At 44.4% G+C, this 18,526-nt stretch overlaps 2 protein-coding genes across 3 annotated transcripts in view; both read left to right on the plus strand.

Moving 5' to 3' along the window:
* Positions 1-14,911, plus strand: part of LOC147890898 (uncharacterized) — a 78,290-nt gene extending 63,379 nt beyond the window's left edge. For both annotated transcript variants that reach the window (XM_087389984.1, XM_087389983.1), the window contains one exon: positions 14,742-14,911. In XM_087389984.1, coding sequence (XP_087246110.1) covers positions 14,742-14,873 — 132 coding nt within the window. In that variant the 3' untranslated portion in view covers positions 14,874-14,911. The remainder of the gene's footprint in view (positions 1-14,741) is intronic.
* LOC147890899 (uncharacterized) lies at positions 12,103-13,748 on the plus strand. Its single transcript, XM_087389757.1, has 2 exons — positions 12,103-13,030; positions 13,729-13,748. The coding sequence occupies exons 1-2, from the start codon at positions 12,103-12,105 to the stop codon at positions 13,746-13,748; spliced, it is 948 nt and encodes a 315-aa protein (XP_087245883.1).
* Positions 14,912-18,526: the final 3,615 nt, after the last annotated feature.

Here is an 18,526-nt window from a genome sequence, read left to right on the forward strand (position 1 = left end):
AAGTTTCTAAGGAGAGTCAACAATCTCGAGTCAAATTGTCCTTAATTAAAAGGGATTTTTGTAATTTTGAGAAAGGTCTTGGAGCCTTTGGGTATCATCGATATTCAGCAAGCTGCTCATAGACTGGCCTCCAAATGGATCATCAATACCTTGGCTAACCCTCTTAAAATTTCTTCCACTTTCCTAACTCAAAACTTGCCAAGATCAAACCTGGAAGACTCACCAAGTGGAAGGATTATCCCCTTCAGGTTGAAAAGCATAGTAAATTGCTTTATTGTAGTTGATGAGTTACCCAGAGGCTTAACAAAAGATAGACAAACAACTAACCGTGACTCAAGATCTCATAGTGAATCGGTTAGTATCGCATAAAGACCCTTGAGTTTTCACCATTAATTCCTAGGGCATCTGCATCAGCAAATTTATGGGTTATTTCTATCTTCCATCAGCCAATGAAATTCCATATAAGTTACCCTTGAAGGTTTCATAATGAGTTAACCATGCTAGGCATTTGCTGCAGTTTTGAACTGGTTCTACGGTGGAGAATATAAGCAAAACACTTATGATCTTAGTTCATTTAGTTCAATTGCTCAATGTGGAATACAAGATTCCCAATTTTCTTGTTTAGAATTTCCTTTCAGTTGGTATTAGGGCCAGCCATATGTCATTGCACTTAAAACAAGAGTTGAATGGCAGAAGGGTGATCTTTTAAAAAACTAGATATAAAGGGTCACGTCCTCTCTTATGGAATTTTTGTTATAGAGTTCGAATTGCACCCAAGACCAAGGGAAATTTTCAAAGTGAAATAAGGGTGGTGATGCATTCATAGATCACAATGTATGATATGATCAAACAAGAGTGCATGAGAGCATTCGGGCACTACCTCCTATTATAGTGGTAAAGCACTACCTCCTATTCGGGCACTACCTCCTATTATAGTGGTAAAGCAAGCGCTTTTGTATGCAAAAGAGAAAGCAAACGATTTGTTAAAGAGTTGGGCTGTTAAAAAGAAATTTATGTTGGCAATTTGAGACACAAAACTTTGTTAATTTAGTTTAGAATTACATGTAAGAATTCACAAAAGAGTTTTGATCCTCCACTATAGCACTAGCTCTAAAGAGGCAATGCTAATAAACATGAAAGCATTCCTATTCCAAGCACACCCACCATGGAATCATTGAGTGGTATCCATGTGTTGAACTCTTTAGTCTAGGACCAAAAGTGCAATCTAGCTTCAAGTAGAAAAGAAAGAATTTGAACCTACCTCCAAACACTCTCTATTTAAATCATGGACTTGTGCATGCTAAATTCACGACACACAGACCGGGTTTGTCCAGGAGTGCATCATCCTAGACAACATTTGGGAGGCTTTGGATTGGTCCAGTGAGGAGTCACAGCCGTTGGCCATCCTCCTCTTGGATTTCGAGAAGGCCTACGACAGGGTGGAGTGGTTCTTCTTGGAGGGTACTATGCGGAGATAGGGTTTCTCAGACAGATGGGTCAGAGGAGTTTCTGCGCTTTATGCGGGGAGCTCTAGCCAGATGCTTATCGGAGGACACACGGGCGAGGCCTTTTCTCTTTCTCGCTCGGCTTGCCAGGGTTGCCCCCTGGCTCCCTTTTTCTTCTTGTTTGTGATGGAGGCTCTGGGCTACTACTTGAGATCACAGGTGGCGGGACTCACAAGGTTGAGGCTCCCAATCAAGCAAGAGGAGGAGTTGCTTGACTCTCAGTTTGCAGATGACACGGCCTTGTATGTAGAGGGCACCACAGCGAGTTTGGAGAGAGTCAAGGGAGCCCTGGCTGTCTACTGTGAGGCCTTGGGTGCGCGGATCAATCGGACAAAGTCCATAGGTTTCTTCACAAGCTCTGAGGAGACACAGGAGATCCGTGAGTGGGGGAGCAACTTTGGCTTCAGATGGATAGTGCGGGGCCAGACAGCGAGATACCTCGTATGCCAGGTCGGTATTGACATTATAGCAGAGCAGCAGATCGCCCCGGTCCTTGAGAGTGTCCGGTGCAAGCTTTTCTATTGGAGCTCGGCCAAACTCTCCCTAGCAGGTCGTGCCTTAGTGGCAAACCATGCCCTTCTTGCCACGGCTTGGTATATCGCCTCCTGCTGTTATTTTCACAAAGGGTGCATTGGGCAGCTCCGACGGTTGGTTTGAAACTTCCCATGGGCAGGTTCGGGCGGCATGAGGAATATAGAGCCCAGGTCGCTTGGCAGACGGTGATCATGCTGCAGGCACTAGGAGGCTTGGGTATCATTGATTCGGAGATGCAGAGCAGAGCAGAGCAGAGCCCTCTTGGGCAAGTTGTGTTCGCGGCCTCACCCTAGGTGCAGAGCCTTGGAAGCCCCTCCAATTTGCGGTCGAGGAAGATATCCTACTTCTTCTGGCTGGCCGCCCACGGAGGCTTGCCCATCGGCCCGTGGTTGGAGCAGATGCGGGTGGAGGGGCAGTGCCATTGTTGCTCTGCTGATTTTCTAGAGACGATCCCGCACTGCCTCTGGAGCTCTCGTAGCGCAGCGAGGATCTGGATGGGAGCCCTCAGGATCATGACCCGCATGCAAAGTCTTCAGAGGGACTACACTTGGGGGATGGTGGCCTGGTTGACTGAGGGAGGACACGCGTTTCAGATTGATGAGGTCTCCCTAGCTTACCGGATACAGGGTCAGAGCATTCAGAGGATTGAGCTCGATGAGGCGGTCCCTCCTGATAGCCTCTGGAGCTGCCATAGCGCAGCGAGGATCTGAATGGGAGCCCTCAGGATCATGACCTGTATGTAGAGTCTTCAGAGGGACTATACTTGGGGGATGGTGGCCTGGTTGATTGAGGGAGGACACGCATTCCAGATTGATGAGATCTCCCCTACTTACCGGATATAGGGTCAGAGCATTCAGAGGATTGAGCTCCATGAGGAGCTCACACGCGTTCCAGATTGATGAGATCTCCCCTACTTACCGGATACAGGGTCAGAGCATTCAGAGGATTGAGCTCCATGAGGCGGTCCCTCCTGATAGCCTGGTTCCTCCTCCTCTGGAAGACAGCGTATGGGAGGTAGTAGCCAGTATCACTGCGTGGAACATTTGTGTTGCTTGCTGTAGTCTGGTGATGGGTGAGCATTCGGTTCCACCCTCGGCTACCCTGGTTGCCATTTGGCAGGATATCATCTACACCCTCCGCTCCACCTGGAAGCGTGGGACCCCAAGCTCTAGGGTGATGGTCGCGAGGTGTGCTCGTTTCTGCAAGGCTTGGCGTGTAGGGGTTTTTTACATTTTCACTCCGCAAGGGATTTGTTGGTTGTATAGTCCCCCCACCTGGCTGTTAGCCCCAGGACCAAGATCCCCTAGGTAGTGAGCTGGGTTTCTCTGGAACAGGCCGGTTTTTCTTTCAGCCTTTTCCCGGTTTTTCCCATACTTAGCACCTTCAGGGCTGTTGTTTTGTATGAAGTTTTTCAAGCATTAATAGAAGGTTCTTTTCTTTAAAGGGAAAAAAAGAAAAAGATCACAATGTCCAAGATCTCTATCTATCGCCACACAGATCACTCTATGGCTCACGCGGGACATTGTGAAGCGGCTTGGCATTGTGGTCATTGTGAAGCTGCAATGAAAGTGGCTTGGATTGGCTGTTTGTTTGTTGGCCTGTGTTCTTCATATTGGTTTGGCTTGTGTGGATGTTGGACTCAAGGTCATGTGTTAGAGACTGTCCACAAAGATCTTCTTCTATGTAGAAGCAATATGTGATCCATTGTTTTCTATTCTCTTGGCCAAGTGCTGGTCGCATTTGTGTGAGTTTATTGTGTGTGGCCCATGATGTAAAAAAAAGGTAGTGCATTGTTGGTTCAAGTGCTAGATGACCCCCACTCATATTCCGAAATTCCCCATTCAAAAAAAGAATGATACCTCCCATGAATTTTATAATATCATGGGCATCTCATAAGCAGATAGAGCTATCTCTACCTCCTACATATTGTATAGGAGACAAAGTCTCAACTTGCGGTGGTGGCGTGTGGCATTGACCTCCTACGTAGTGTCTGGGATAAGATCTAAAGATGGCCCATGGTTATCCATACTCCATGTGAGAGATGAAGTTGTAGATATTTTGATAGGCTGATGAGGGAACCTCATTGGTTAGATGGAGGGAATGCTCCCTATAGAATGGCATCCTAGTGGCATGTGGCTGGGTTTGAGATAACCAAGTCTATTGAACATAAACTTGGCACCAATCATCCTTGATGACCCCTTGAATCTCGTTTTGTGTTAAACTGAGAGTTGGCATATGAAGTGAGTACTGGTTTGAAGGGAGAGCCTCTAGTATGGAACCATGTATGGAACCATGTGGTAACATGTGAACAGCAACACCTTTTTCCCCCTTTGTTGCAAGTTGAATGGATGATGAGGGGGCCCCCCACGGTAACATCTAACTACCCGCCTTGGTTATGCCGTACCCTTTGACCTTGTCTAGATAGGTAATGATCTAAAAAGAGACATCTGTGTAGTAGGGGTCATGATTTGAACTCTGCAAGTATGGTTTCATGCGGGGTGCACCTCCTCCCACAAATCATATATGATAGCATCATAACTCGTAATCTCTCATACCCAACCCTCTCCATCCCTATAAGATCTACTTCCTAGAGGGTAACCAGGGAATTAAATAGGAATATCTTTGCGTGTGTATAATGGAATTGGACCTAAAAGCACTCTCTCTCTACTCTTGCTAATGAAGCATGTCCTCTAGCGACGACTGTGGCTCAAGTGGACGGTTTCATGCTAAACGAGGGTCTTGTGATGCATCCCAAGTATACATAAGATGTGACAATGTTGACCTTTTGTTACGCTCAAGTTGAGGTAACTTGACCTCGGAAGGATCAGTCGACATTTTCCTTTAAAGGATCAATATTTGTATTATATTTGTTTGGGCTTCATGTAAATGATAAAAAAGGAATAAAGGTCAAGATCCTTGGTGTGGGTGACATGGCACTAGACTAGGTGGATCTAAGGCTAAGGGACCTAAATGCATGAAATGTGCCTAGGGGCAAATGTTTTAAAGATATCCCAAGAGAGGGGTAAATAATGCATTCAGGAAGGACCCTACATTTATGACATGTGGCATACTAGATTCATCTAGGGAGTTTTGGGGCTCGTTGGAAATTGGTAAGCATGAGCTTTTAAAAAATCTGACTATCTGTGAGCTTGCTACCAACGAGGTTGGCTGGGAGGAGAAACCAAGTGCCCGTGCCCGTGATTCGACGATAAGTAGGAAGAAATCAGACAGGAGTCCGTTATTTGGTATCAGAGCGCTCAGGCTGGATAATGGGATTCATACGTTTGGCATACGAGTTGCGTACGAAGGGAGCGCAGGTTGTACGTGGCGTTGACGACGGACGATGGGTAGTGTGATTGATCAGCGCGCGCCAAGGGCTACTGTGGGATCAGGGACGTCATTGCAGCTACTACAGGTGATGGCGCAACTGTGGGGTCTCGAACGTCATCACCGTTGCAGGAGAGCAGGATCGCGTACAGCCGCAGGCTTATAAGTTGGTATCATACAAAGGATTGCAGGTGGTTACCTTCAAGACTCCATGACATCGCGGGAAGGGACAAGCTATCGCAGGAGCGTACAGTTCACGCAGGCAGGTGATGGAAGGCAGCCGTAAATTTTGGACACCCGCTGGTTTACGGTTAGCTTAGGGCCAGGGAACTGTGGCTCGTGATACTTACGTTACATGGAGGTCCTTCAACGCGATAAACGATCACTTTTTTTTTTTGGTTCATAATGGATCGTTAATGTTGGGCTGCGTGGGAAAATTCAATCGACAGAGGACCAAAGCGTAGTCACTCAAGGCTGGCAGTTGCCTAGGTCGAGGCCCTGCACGTGAACAGGCCCTTAGAAGCAGGGAGCGTACCTTGGTGGAGTCAATTACAGACACTGCGCAGAATCACGCTTATAGCATACCTCAACGTGTGTGGTTCGCGTGGAGATACCAGGGGGCTTTCGACTGTTTATTCCCCCTATTTTATTTTGGTTAAATTTCTAAAGCTTCGAGGTGTGTGAGTTGGATTGGGAACGAAATTATGCTTTTGGATTCAAGGGTTTGAGTCAACTTAGAATTGCAGGAGTTTCCCTGGTATAGGGAAAAGCGGGTTTGGTTTCAGTATAATATTTGCTTTGTCAGCTGTAAAGTTGGAAGTTGGACTTTCGATTTGTAATTACAGTTTCAAGCGGTGTTTTATTTATTATTATTATTTAAAAAAAAAACACCCATTGATCTGAATGGAAGTAGAAGAAGAAGCTTCCAAGATGGATCCCGTAGAGTCGGGAGTCCGGCCGACCCCGCAGGTGTCGCGCCCAGCAGGCCATACATTGTCTGGCAGAATTGCAATGTTAGAGGATGCCTTGCAACAGATTTTAGCGTAGCAATTACAAACAAATGTGGGGCAGTCTGAACTCAGGAAAATGGTGCATAGTATGTCTGCAAGACCATTTCGTGAGGAGAAAGGTAAATCTCCGATGGAACCGGAGTCCAGTGTTCGTACGGTCGAGCCTAGGAGGGCTAAGGTGCCTAATATTGCCAATTATAGGCCAAAAAAGTATTCTGGTCGGATGTCTGATCGTAGTTCCGATATCATTGATACCTGGTTACACAAATGGGACGAGGCATTCGCCATTTGTGAAATCAGGAATGATATGAAGAAAATCCGCGAGGCCACCCATATGTTTAATGAGGCTGCGGATAGGTGGTGGATAAAACAGCCCATCTGACTATGCATATACAGTCAGGATGGCAGACGGAAGTTCAACTGAAGTATGGGACCAAAGGGTTACCCAGTTGGAGCTTCGAATTCAGGACTATGTTGAGAAGCTTGATTTTGAAATGACTAAGCTTGCTCATGTAGACATAGCCCTGGGTAAGGCTTGGCATTCTAGGAAGAATCCAGCCATAGATTGAAAAAAGCACATTTATCAATTCAAGATAAATGATGTGTTGTATGTCTTACGAGGTGAAAAGGATATACCTCAAGGACCGTTGCTTTTCGTGATGGAAATTCGAAAAGCTCAAGAAGAGTTTTTGTTTCTTTGTACAGCATCGGTAGAGCCGGTTGATGATTCTTCGGCTAGCACTGATGTGGCTCAAAATGGAGAGATGGCCAAGCTGGCTGATCAAATAGCAGAGGAGTTCTCTGATCGTTTTAGGGATGAGCTACCTTATGGGTTACCTCTAGAGCGGAATGTTCAGCATAAAATTGAACTAATCCCGGGGGCAGAACCTGTAAATAGACCTCCCTATAGGTTGAGTTTTACAGAAGAAGCGGAGGTACGAAGACAATTGGAAGAATACCTCAAGTTGGGGCAGATTCAACCAAGTTTTTCACCTTTTGCTTCGCCAGTGATATTAAAAAAGAAGAAAGATGATACTTTTCGCCTCTGTATAGATTACAGAGCATTGAATAATATCACTATTAAGCACAGGTATCCGATGGCTCGGATCGATGATTTGCTAGATGCATTACATGGGGCCGTAATTTTCAGTAAGATAGATCTTAAGTGTGGCTACCATCAAATCCGTATTAGAGCCGAGGATGTGCATAAAACCGCTTTTAGAAGCAGGTTTGGACATTATGAGTTTTTGGTAATTCCCTTTGGACTTACCAATGCTCCAGCTACATTCGTCATGCTTATGAACGATTTACTACGTCCGTATATCGAAAAGTTTGTAGTACATTTTATTGACGATATTTTGGTATTCAGTAAGAGTATTACTGAGCATTATGAACACTTAAGAATAGTATTCAGTACTTTGAGGAAAGCCAGTCTTTATGTAAATAAAGAGAAAACTATACTGTGTATGGTAAGACCTGAATATTTAGGACTCATAATTACTCCTGAGGGGGTAGCAATGGATCCAAAGAAAATGGCTGCGATACTGACTTGGCCAATCCCTCAGAGTTTGACCGCTTTGCGATCATTCTTGGGATTTGTCCGATTTTATCGAAGGCATATCAAGGATATTCCGAAATAGTATCGCCATTGACTGATCTGACCTCAGATAAAGTACCTTTTATATGGAGACATAATCAATAGGAAAGTTTTAACACCATAAAACAAGCTGTGGTCTTAGGACCGGTGTTAAAAATAGTTGGTCCCCAGAAACCGTTTTTCCTTGAAACCGATGCAAGTGGCATTGCGGTAGGAGCAGTTCTCCTCCAAGAGGGAAGGCCAGTAGCCTTTGAAAGCAAGAAGCTTTCTCCCTCTCAATGAAATTGGCCAACTCATGAATTAGAGCTATATGCTATTGTCCATGCTCTGAAAACATGGAGACATTACTTGTATGGATCAAAGTTTTATGTTGATGTTGATCATGATACTCTGAAACATTTTTGTAAACAACCTAACTTGAGAGGCCGCCAAGCTAGGTGGGCAGAACTCATGCAAGAGTTTAACTTGACGATTCGGTACCGAAGAGGGAAGGATAATAAAGTTGCTGATGCGTTGTCACGCATTATGCATAACATGAGTTTCACGGTGTTAGAGAGTGCTCTAATGACCGAGATTAGAGAAACTTAAAAGGTGGACGAGTTCGTCCAGAGCCTTTGGCCTAAGGGTCATGTATTAAAACCCGGGGAAAAGGATGACCTGGCATCCAAAAAAGGCCAAACTTATGCAAGATATGCCATAAGGGATGATATGCTGAAAAGAAATGGCAAGGTAGTAGTACCTAATCAGGATCTCAGGCAGAGAGTCATTCGACAATGCCATGATAGCCCATGTGCGGGACATCCAGGAGTCGAGAAGACATATGATCTCGTGAAGCGAGATTTCTTTTGGCCAAAGATGAAAAAGCATATTTATGAATATGTGACACGTTTTTCGTGTCAGGTAAGTAAGGCAGAGCGGGTGAAGCCACCTGGACTTTTACAGCCCTTGGAGATTCCACTAGGTAAGTGGGAGAGTATTTCCATAGACTTTATTGTAGGTCTGCCTACGATACAAGGTGGGTATGATTCTATCCTTGTGGTGGTTGATCGTCTTACCAAGATGGCTCACTTCATTCCAACTAGAGAGTCTGTTAGTATCCCGCAAGTGGCGGATTTGTTTATTAGACATATATTTCGTTTGCATGGATTACCCAAATCCATAGTGTCAGACAGGGATGTCAAATTTACCGGTCATTTTTGGACTGCGGTATTATAAATACTAAGGACTGAGTTGGGAATGAGTAGTGGGGATCATCCAGAAACGGATGGTCAAACGGAAAGAATCAACCAAATTTTAGAGGATATGCTTAGAGCATATGTGTCATTGAGGCAACATACATGGAACAAGTGGTTGCCATTGTTAGAGTTTGCCTACAATGATAGAAAATATTCCTCTACAGGGTTCAGTCCGTTTGAACTGAACTATGGTTATAGGCTAGCAAATCCAACTATAGTTGGAATACCTCAGAAAGTGCCTAGTGCCGCGAACTTTGTGGTTCAGATGCGGGAGATGCTAGCACTTGCGAGAGCTAACATCCACCAAGCTATGGATAGAGCTAAGGCGTATGCGGATGAAAACCGATCCGCTAGAGAATTTAAGGAAGGAGAAAAAGTTTTTCTCAGAGTTTCTTCGCACTATAAGTCTTTGACTGCAGGAGAGTGTGCTAAGTTATCACCTCGATATTGTGGGCCATGGTTAATTCTAAAAAGAATAGGCAAGGTAGCCTATAAATTAGAATTGCCACAGGGTTGTAAGGTGCTCCCAGTGTTTCGTGTTTCTCGTTTAAAGAAATTTTTGCATACAGGTGACTCACTAATTGAGGGTGTTGTTTTGTTTCAGGAGATAGAGGATAATGCAAGACGCAAACCAACAAGAATCCTGGACTGAGGAACAATGCAAGTGCGCAATCAGAAGATACCCACGGTGTTGGTTGCATGGTATGGTCTACCTCTATCAGAAGCTACCTGGGAATCCGTATATCAGTTACGGAGAGTGTTCCTAGAATTTATCATAGAGGACGCTGATGCTGAAGAGGGAAGGAATGTTACGCTCAAGTCGAGGTAACATGACCTTGCAGTCGACATTTTCCTTTAAAGGATCAATGTTTGTATTATATTTGTTTGGGCTTCTGGGCTTGTTAGATCATGCCCCATTATGGATAAATCTGCAACTTGGTATGCCACTGGATGATTTACCAACTCTTTCCAGTAGATTGCTGCATGTTAATCAGGCTTATCTCCGACATCAATATTTCCAGCAAATGATCAGACTTGCAATTCATCCCTTGCCTTTGCATGCCCAGGAGGACATGGATTATGCTTGGGACAGTTTTGTCTCTCGTATACAGAATGTCATTAGGGAGTATGGAAACTGGCATATGGCTAAATGGAGGAATGAGGTCAAATGGGCAAAAAGGACAGCACAACAATTGACTGATTTTTCACATTTAAGGCCTCTCTCTGAATCAGAAAATGATTCCCTTTCACATGCTCGGATCAAACTGACTGATAATGATCAGAGGAAATTGCACAAATGGCAGATTAGAGCAAGAATGAAGCCCCTCATGGATAAGGGGTGCTCATCAAAAGCCTTCTTCTAGGGCCTGCATGCTACTCGAAAGAAAAACTCATGCCTAAGGGTAAGGAAGCTAGATGGCTCTTGGACGCACTCTTTCTCTGATCTTCAAGATGAATGCCAAAATTACTTCCAGAAATTGTTCTCTATCCCTGGCTCCCCATCAAATCAAATGACTGATGCGAGGACTGATTTTCTTCAATATGTTTCTGAGATAGTGGAAAGGGATGATGCTCTTACATTGGAGAGACCTTTTACTGACACAGAACTTGATAATGCATTGTCCCACCTCAGCAAATACAAGTCCCCTGGCTGGGATGGTCTTACGGTGGAATTTTATATTTCTTTCTGGGATGATTTGAAAGATGTCCTTTTACAAATGATCAATGTTGCCTGGCAAGAAAATCACTTGCTGCACCTTTGGAAGCATGGCATAATCAAACTTGTGCCCAAAAAACATCTGTGTGACCATATGTCAGATTGGAGGCCTATTACTTTGATGCCTGTAGTTTACAAACTCATTGCCAAAATGATTGTGTATAGGCTTCATGGGATTCTGAATGCGGGCCTTCATTCTCATCAGTATGGGTTTGTGCCGCAAAGACAAATCCATGACAATATCTCCAATGCATTGACTGCAATTGAATATGCTAAGTACTCGCATCAAGATGTGCTCATATTGCAGGTAGATATCACTAAGGCATTTGACACTGTTCAATGGGATTTTATCTCTCAAATCATGACAAAGTTGGGCTTTGGTCCCAAGATAGCAAATGCAATTTATTGGTTTTATTCTGGCTCTACTTCTCAGTGCATTCTTGGGGGTCATCTATCTCAGTCATGGACATTGGGTAGATCAGTTAGACAGGGCTGCCCTCTTAGTGCTCTCTTCTATGCCATTGCGACCCATCCCCTCTTGGTGTATCTTGATCATCTTACAAACACAGGACAGACGACTGGTCTTACAATCCCTGGGGCTGCATCTTTTTTTGCACAAGCATATGCTGATGATTCCTTCTTTATGCCACAGAACTCTCCCCGGGAAGTTTACATGCTAATGAGCACACTATCATTGTATGGATTAGCAGCGGGATTGGATGTCAACTTTGACAAATCTAAATTGCTTCCCCTGAAACAATGTGACTGGCATTCTATTCTCTGGCCAGGTCAGGTAGTACATTCCAAAGATGTAGTCAGGCATTTGGGATATCCTATAGGATGGCATATCACCAGGAAGCAGCAATTAAAATGGATCTTCCAAAGACTTCAACATAAATTGGAATATTGGAAAATTTCTACTTGGCCACTTCATGTCAGGCTCAGAATAGTACAGTCCATTGTAATGTCCTATGTTCAGTTCTTTTTGCCTTTGCTACATTGGTCCTCCAGAGATATTTCAACCTTTATGTCTCAAGCTATGGAGCTGTTATGGAGGACAAAAACTGCTGTGAAAGCATTGAGACTGATGAAGATGGAAATGGTGTGCTCTCCTAGGATGCATGGGGGACTCAATGTTCTCAATATAAGATATCATGTACTTGCAAGGAAGGCGACTATGCTCCATACTTTTTTCCGTCAACAACAGCCATGGACTTATATGATAGCATCCATGTGTGTCAACATGAGGACATCTGCTTATGGCCATTGGACTACTGATCATTGGGAGGTTGTCATTGGGAGATTTGTAGGGAAGATTCCTGGCTGCCCTTTCTCTACTGCTCTGATACTTGACTGGAAACAAGTACTTTCCAAGGTCAAATGGGCTCCTGATAATTGCTCGGGGACAAACTCAATGAGGAAAGAAAGTCTTGATTGGAGTGCCATCTTTGACATTCCACTTGCTTTACAGGAACCTGTTCGGGCATATAATCTCATGAAATTGGGAATTAGATACATCAATGATGTGGTAGATGATCAGGGTTATGTCTTATCTTTTCCTCAGGCCACTGCCTCCTATGCATTGGGAATGCATCATAGGTCGATATGGAAGAAAATTGCTGATCTGTTACATCCTCTTCTACCTGTCCCTCTTGTGGCTGACATAGACAGGCTTATGGATTGGCAATTGCAACCCTCTGCTACATGCTCTCATCCTGTTCCTCTGCTTGCTTTGACCTCCATCAAAGCCTACAAGCTTCTTCAGCCTGCTCCATGGATTCAGCAATATGCTAATACTTTGTGGCATATTAGGAAGCCCCTCTCATGGTGGCGGAAGAATCTCCGAATATTATGGAGGTGTAAAATGCCTTTGAAACAAAGACTTTTTCTTTGGAGATGCATGACTGGCACATTGTCAGTGGGAATCACACTTGCCAAACGTCACATTGCACCATCCACATGTTTACGGTGTCAGGATCCTTCAGAGACTGTCCCTCATTTGCTTTGGTACTGCCCGTCTTCTAGGGACCTCCTTGGGAAAATTTCAGATCATCTTCGGCTCCGTTTCCTGAGTCACAGATTTGGGAAACATTTTTGGTTATTTGGTAAACTTTGTCTCAATACTCACTATTTCTCTCATGGGTGAGATATTGGGCTCTTTGGACAATCTGGAATGAGCATAATTTGGCATACTTGGGCCGGCAGATTCACAAGTCATATGAATCTTTCCGAGCCTCATTGCGGCAATCCTTATATGATGCCTGCCATGAGGGTGATCTACATGCTTCTTGCATAGAGCTTTTCTTTTTATGCTTCTGATCTTTGGGATACTCTCCATTTTGGAGACTTTCCATCTTGTAAATTTATGAGAATATAAATACAATGCACTGGATTTTACCAAAAAAAATAAATTATGTGTGAGTCAAAAGATAAGGCAGCATGTACTTGGTGAAGCATCGATCAATCAATATCTGCATCGAGTTCTTGCAATATCTTATTGTATCTCTTGATCCGAGCTCTCTCTCTCTACAATATGGCAGTCACCTTCAATCCACCATAGTTGTATGCAGCTATCCCTGCATGTCAGCTTCTTCAAAATCCCCAAAGATAGAGTATCCCTTGGTTCTCCGAATCCGTGTATATCCTCATATAATGCCAAGAAATATGATATATGTACTCTACCAATAGAAATGCTAGCATGTACGGGAAAATAACGTGTGGCAATATACATGTCCATGGTGGAGGGCCTCCTGAGGTCATCCCTTCGAACAACTCTTAAAAGTTGTTTGGTGATAATGAATAGGCTCCCCATTTGTGGTCTAGAGAGTAATTGCCAAAATACTATTGGTTCCAAAAGCCTCGTCTCCCTTTTTGGTCCTATTTGGGAGAGGGTGGAGAATTCTTGTCTTGGATGATGACTTTGTCCTCTCTCTCTCTCTCTATATATATATATATATGTAGCCCACTTCTCTTTTACGCTAGCTTCCATCACTTTCTTAAGGCCCTCCTTCGCTGTATCAGCATGGGTGAGGTCTTTATTTATGAAATACTAGGGTGCCCTTCCGGTTGGTCCTTTTTGGGATGACATCCTATTTGTCTTTTGCATCCTCATACTTCAAGAAGAAGCAAAGGTTTTCACATCATAGTAGTAATCTGGTTAAATGAAAATTGAATCAATTTCAAATGGATGCGCTTGCAAACTTTTGCTACAGATAGTAGAGACTTTATTATTTCTATCATAGAAAAGGTGGCCTTTTTCTAACGCTCATGACAACTGAGGGACACTGGATGGCTCTCTGCTTCCTTCCTGACCAACATGTCTCGAGGCCATTTTATGGTTGACTCCTAGCATTGGCTACCTTGACATGGGGTGCCCTAGCAATGTTTTTTTGGGGTTCGGGAAGAGGAGCCACCAAAGCTCATCAAAGCTGGCTGAGACAAAGTCCTGGTCCCCTTTATAGCAGTGGCTCTAAATCCCCTGTTCTATTGTTCTTCGACCTTCTAATGATGACCATATTAACGCTTCCATTTGAAAGAGAAGAAGAGAAAAATCATATTATCTCATGATACATCTGAAATATTATGTACCTACTTCTAGAAGATTGAACAACCGAGTTTTGGATTTTTACATGTTGAACGAAAGCTGTTGCTGGTGTTGTTAAGTGTGTCAATCAAGGACAAGCATCTGAAGGCATGGTAGAGAGTTTAGTAGGCTTGATATGGCATCGGCTACATGTTTCTATAATGGCTGGGAGAAGTATGCTTTGTCAGTGTGGTACTGCTATGTAACAAATGCATGGATTCTACATTGTACAGGTAGGAGGCTTTGATTTGTTGATTGATCAAGGAAGAGAGGATCCCAAGTCACTACCCTCTCGACCATTACTTGGCTGCTTCAATGATCGAGTGGAGCAGTTGACAAATATCTTTAGTACTGAAGCAATCTAGTAGTTCTAAAGAATGAGCCAATGGAGATATTTTGAAGTTGTAAGGTACACATTTATACGGTGTATACTACCTTTTGCATGTTGGCATGTAAATCAAGTAGAGTATAAGAAATAAAGGATTTTTTGGTTAATTAGAGGTATTTATTGCTTGTCATTATTATTTTTCATTAACTTGAGTCTTTAAAAAAACTATTTATTTGAAGAGAGGATGTTGAGATTCTTTAATTGATTGAAAGACTGTACCTTTCTCCTTGAACCACATAGGTGATCATTTTGTTGTTTTTCCCTGAGGATCTCAATTTACATAAAAAAATACACGAGATCCTCATTCTATAGTATAGGCTCAGCCAAACAGGGAGATGAAATCCAAGTAACACCAAGTCATAAAACGGGAAAAGGAAGTATAAGGAGCATAGGTCCAACAAAATATCAACCTATGATGGACTATCCAGTAGAAAGTTAGAGGAACCTGGAGAGAAGGAACAGTAGAGTGAAGCAGTAGACGTTAAAGAAATGACAAAAAGGGTGGGAAACCTTCAAGGATCTCAATATGTGAATGACAATGGGTTAATTCATGGAAATGGCATCTTACTGCAAGTGATTCTTCTCCCAAAACTTTGCAGAGCTGTCCATGGTCTTTCACAACCAGTTGAAGCTGCAACAAAGATTCTACAGGGTGGTTTCCATACACCAAAGGACTTAACAATTTGTCCCTATGCAAGTGTACAGGCCATCTATCCATATTTGATGGAAAACTATGAACATCCTTAAGTTAATAATCTATACACTAGGTGGAATTTGATTCAACCTTGTCTATTGCATCTAGCTTGTAACATTGACTTGACATGGAACACGCTTTGGACAATGCATCTCATCACATTTGGTATGTAGATTAGCCCATTTATTTATTTTTCCGCGGACAAAAAAACTTTTTATTTATTCTTGAAAAAACCAACCATGCAAATCAGTCAACCCCAAGGGTTGTTGATCAAGGAGGAAAACTAGAAATACTGGTTGTCCAACCAGCCTATTGTCAGAGAAGCCAACTCGCTGCCTAGGGGCATCTTGGAAGCAGGGACTAGCAACAACCAGGGTATACATCCAGCAAATGCCTCGCAATGTGAATATATAGAAGACACCTGCACTTGATCCCTTGTAGAACACACCTACCTCTCAGTGGTCATCTGAGAATCTGGCATCCCACACTCCCAAATGGGACGTAGGGTGTACATGATGTGCTGCCAAATAGCAACTACCGTGGCTGTCGGGGGACCAATGTGGCCTCCCATCACCAAATTGGAGCAGGCAACCCAGATCTCCCATAGGCTATCCTCTGGTGAGGGCAACATGCACTGTCGGTAAGGAGGCATCACATCATGTGCCTTTATCGATAAAACCTGCTGCCCTTGAATCTTGTATCTGGAGAGGCCGGGTCGATGGAGAAGGCATGACCCCCGTGCACCAACAAGGCAACCTTCCCCCAAGCGAATCCATGCTGCATCCTCTACGTCCTGGCAACAATCCATAAGGACCCCAACTAGATCCTTTGTGCCGCGGGGCAGTTCCAAAGACAGTGTGGAATCGTCTCCAAATCTTTGTCCGTGCAATGGTGGCATCTACCATCTATAGGCATCTGCTCCAACCATGGATCAATGGGCAAGCCTCCATGAGCCACCGTCCAAAAGAAGTAAGAAATCTTCCATGATCTGTAGTTGGTCCATAAGCACGACCAAAATCTGGAAATAATCTCCAAGGGAGCCTACTGCTCGACCCAGTGCTATAATTTGGAGGGAGTCCAGGCTGCCGCCTCCAGCTGCATGCATCGACCAATGCGTGTTGTGTACTACGAGGATAGCTTCTCCTCCCCTATTCGAGTAGAGCCACCATCCAAAAGAAGTAAGAAATCTTTGTCTGTGCACCTAATCCATAAGCATGACAAAAATCTGGAAATAACCTTCAAGGGAACCTACTGCTCCACCTAGTGCCACTCTTTGGAGGGAGTCCAAGCTGCCGCCTCCAATTGCATGCGTTGGCCAATGCATGCTGTGAACGAGAAGGACACCTCCACCACCATATCTGAGTGCCCTACATTGAGGGCTAAAACCACTCTCCTGGACCCCATAGTACCTCACCAAGAGGTGGGCTCTCCCATAACCAAAGCGCCCAGCGTGTCTCGGTTCTGCTGTCCTCTAGAGATTAGAATTGGGTTGATGGCGTAGTCCTTACCCAAGAGGCCCACTACCCTGATCCTCTACCATGCAAGAAAATCCAAGGTCCCATCAAGCTATGGGTCTTCATCTATCTCGGGCTGAAGAAGGCCTCCATGTCCACTCTTTACTACCTGGAATGGTAGGAACCAAAGGATCTATGCACAAACTAGATCTTGAGAGGACCCCGGTCTAGAGAACTCAAGGAGGGGCTGAGGCTGGATGCGAACCCTCCTACCATGACTGTAGGATCGTAGAGTCGATCTCCATCATCCTAACACCAGCCCCCCTCAGTGGAGACAAGGTTCGCACTCGTGCCTCTGCCTCTTGGGGAGGTAGATCCATAGCCCAAAGAAAGTGGCTGGTCCACCATCCCATTATGCCCGTCCAATGTGAGTTTGTTGTCCTAGCATGAGACCCTCTTGATCACGGACATCCGGAGGCCTAATGAGGGGCTGCTGCTCAAAGTCCCCCAGACATCGCGGGCATGCCTGAATGAGACTTCCAACCAAATTACACTTTGTGAAGGCCATCCTTGTGAGGGGAGCCTCTAAAAAATCCACCTATGGGACTGCTTCTACTAGCCTCCATGTAAGGTATGTTCTTGAGAAGCCCTCACTTAAGCAAGAGCTTCTTGGGCTCTGAGCTTGGAGTGAGACATCGACCCACCAGCTTGTCCAAAAGGGCTTTGCTTTGCATCTTTGAGTCAATGATGCTAAATCCTCCCGTCGTCTGCCAAGCAACCCTGGCTCTAGTGCTATCTGAGCCTGCTCATAGGAAGTTGTGTACTAGGTGCCTAAGCTATCCCATGCAGACACCATCATCGAAGATCATATCTCTAGAACCACCTTGGCAGATCTCTCGAGCCCTTAAAGTACTGAAATCAAAGGTTACGGAAGAGAATCCTTAAGCCAAGAAATAAACTTGGACCCATAGCCTGGTATTTTGATATCCAAGCCTTGGTTTTGGTAATTACGTCAACTTCAAATTGGTGCCACCACTATGTTCCCAAAATGACATCCGCTGCTTGAGTGGGTGTGACCTTGGTGGCCGACTATCTAGCCACCTTTAGATCTTCAGAGTGGCTGAAGAGATCTCCATATTGCTCTCTATTTGCTGCCCCGGAAATGCACCATTCAAGGCGAATGGTATCCATCGGTGTAAGAGTCGACTAGGCCTACTTGGCGGCTTTGGTGCAAATGATATCTTTGGAACCTTTTGAATCTGCAAGGATGAGGACCTTTCGACCACCAATCTGGCCGTAAAACTGAAACATTGTGGGAAACGTGTGAGGCTCCCCCTTTTGCTGATCTTCAATCTCCTCGACGACCACTGAGGTTGTCCTCATGAGAGTGGATGAACAACCTGACATGGCTCCTTCTACCTTGAGCTTCTTGAAGTGAGGCAATCCTTCTTCTTGTGGCCCTAGACATGACCATGGAAGCAT

This window comes from Dipteris shenzhenensis, chromosome 18 (genome assembly GCF_047967505.1).
Source record: "Dipteris shenzhenensis isolate YYH24624 ecotype China chromosome 18, Dip_SZ_1.0, whole genome shotgun sequence".
Taxonomy (NCBI): domain Eukaryota; kingdom Viridiplantae; phylum Streptophyta; class Polypodiopsida; order Gleicheniales; family Dipteridaceae; genus Dipteris; species Dipteris shenzhenensis.

Coding starts and splice junctions, on each gene's coding strand:
- LOC147890899 (XM_087389757.1), top strand. CDS start 12,103: ATGCTCCATACTTTTTTCCGTCAACAACAGCCATGGACTTATATGATA. Junction 13,031..13,728: donor GAAACATTTTTGGTTATTTG/GTAAACTTTGTC, acceptor GATAATGAATAG/GCTCCCCATTTGTGGTCTAG.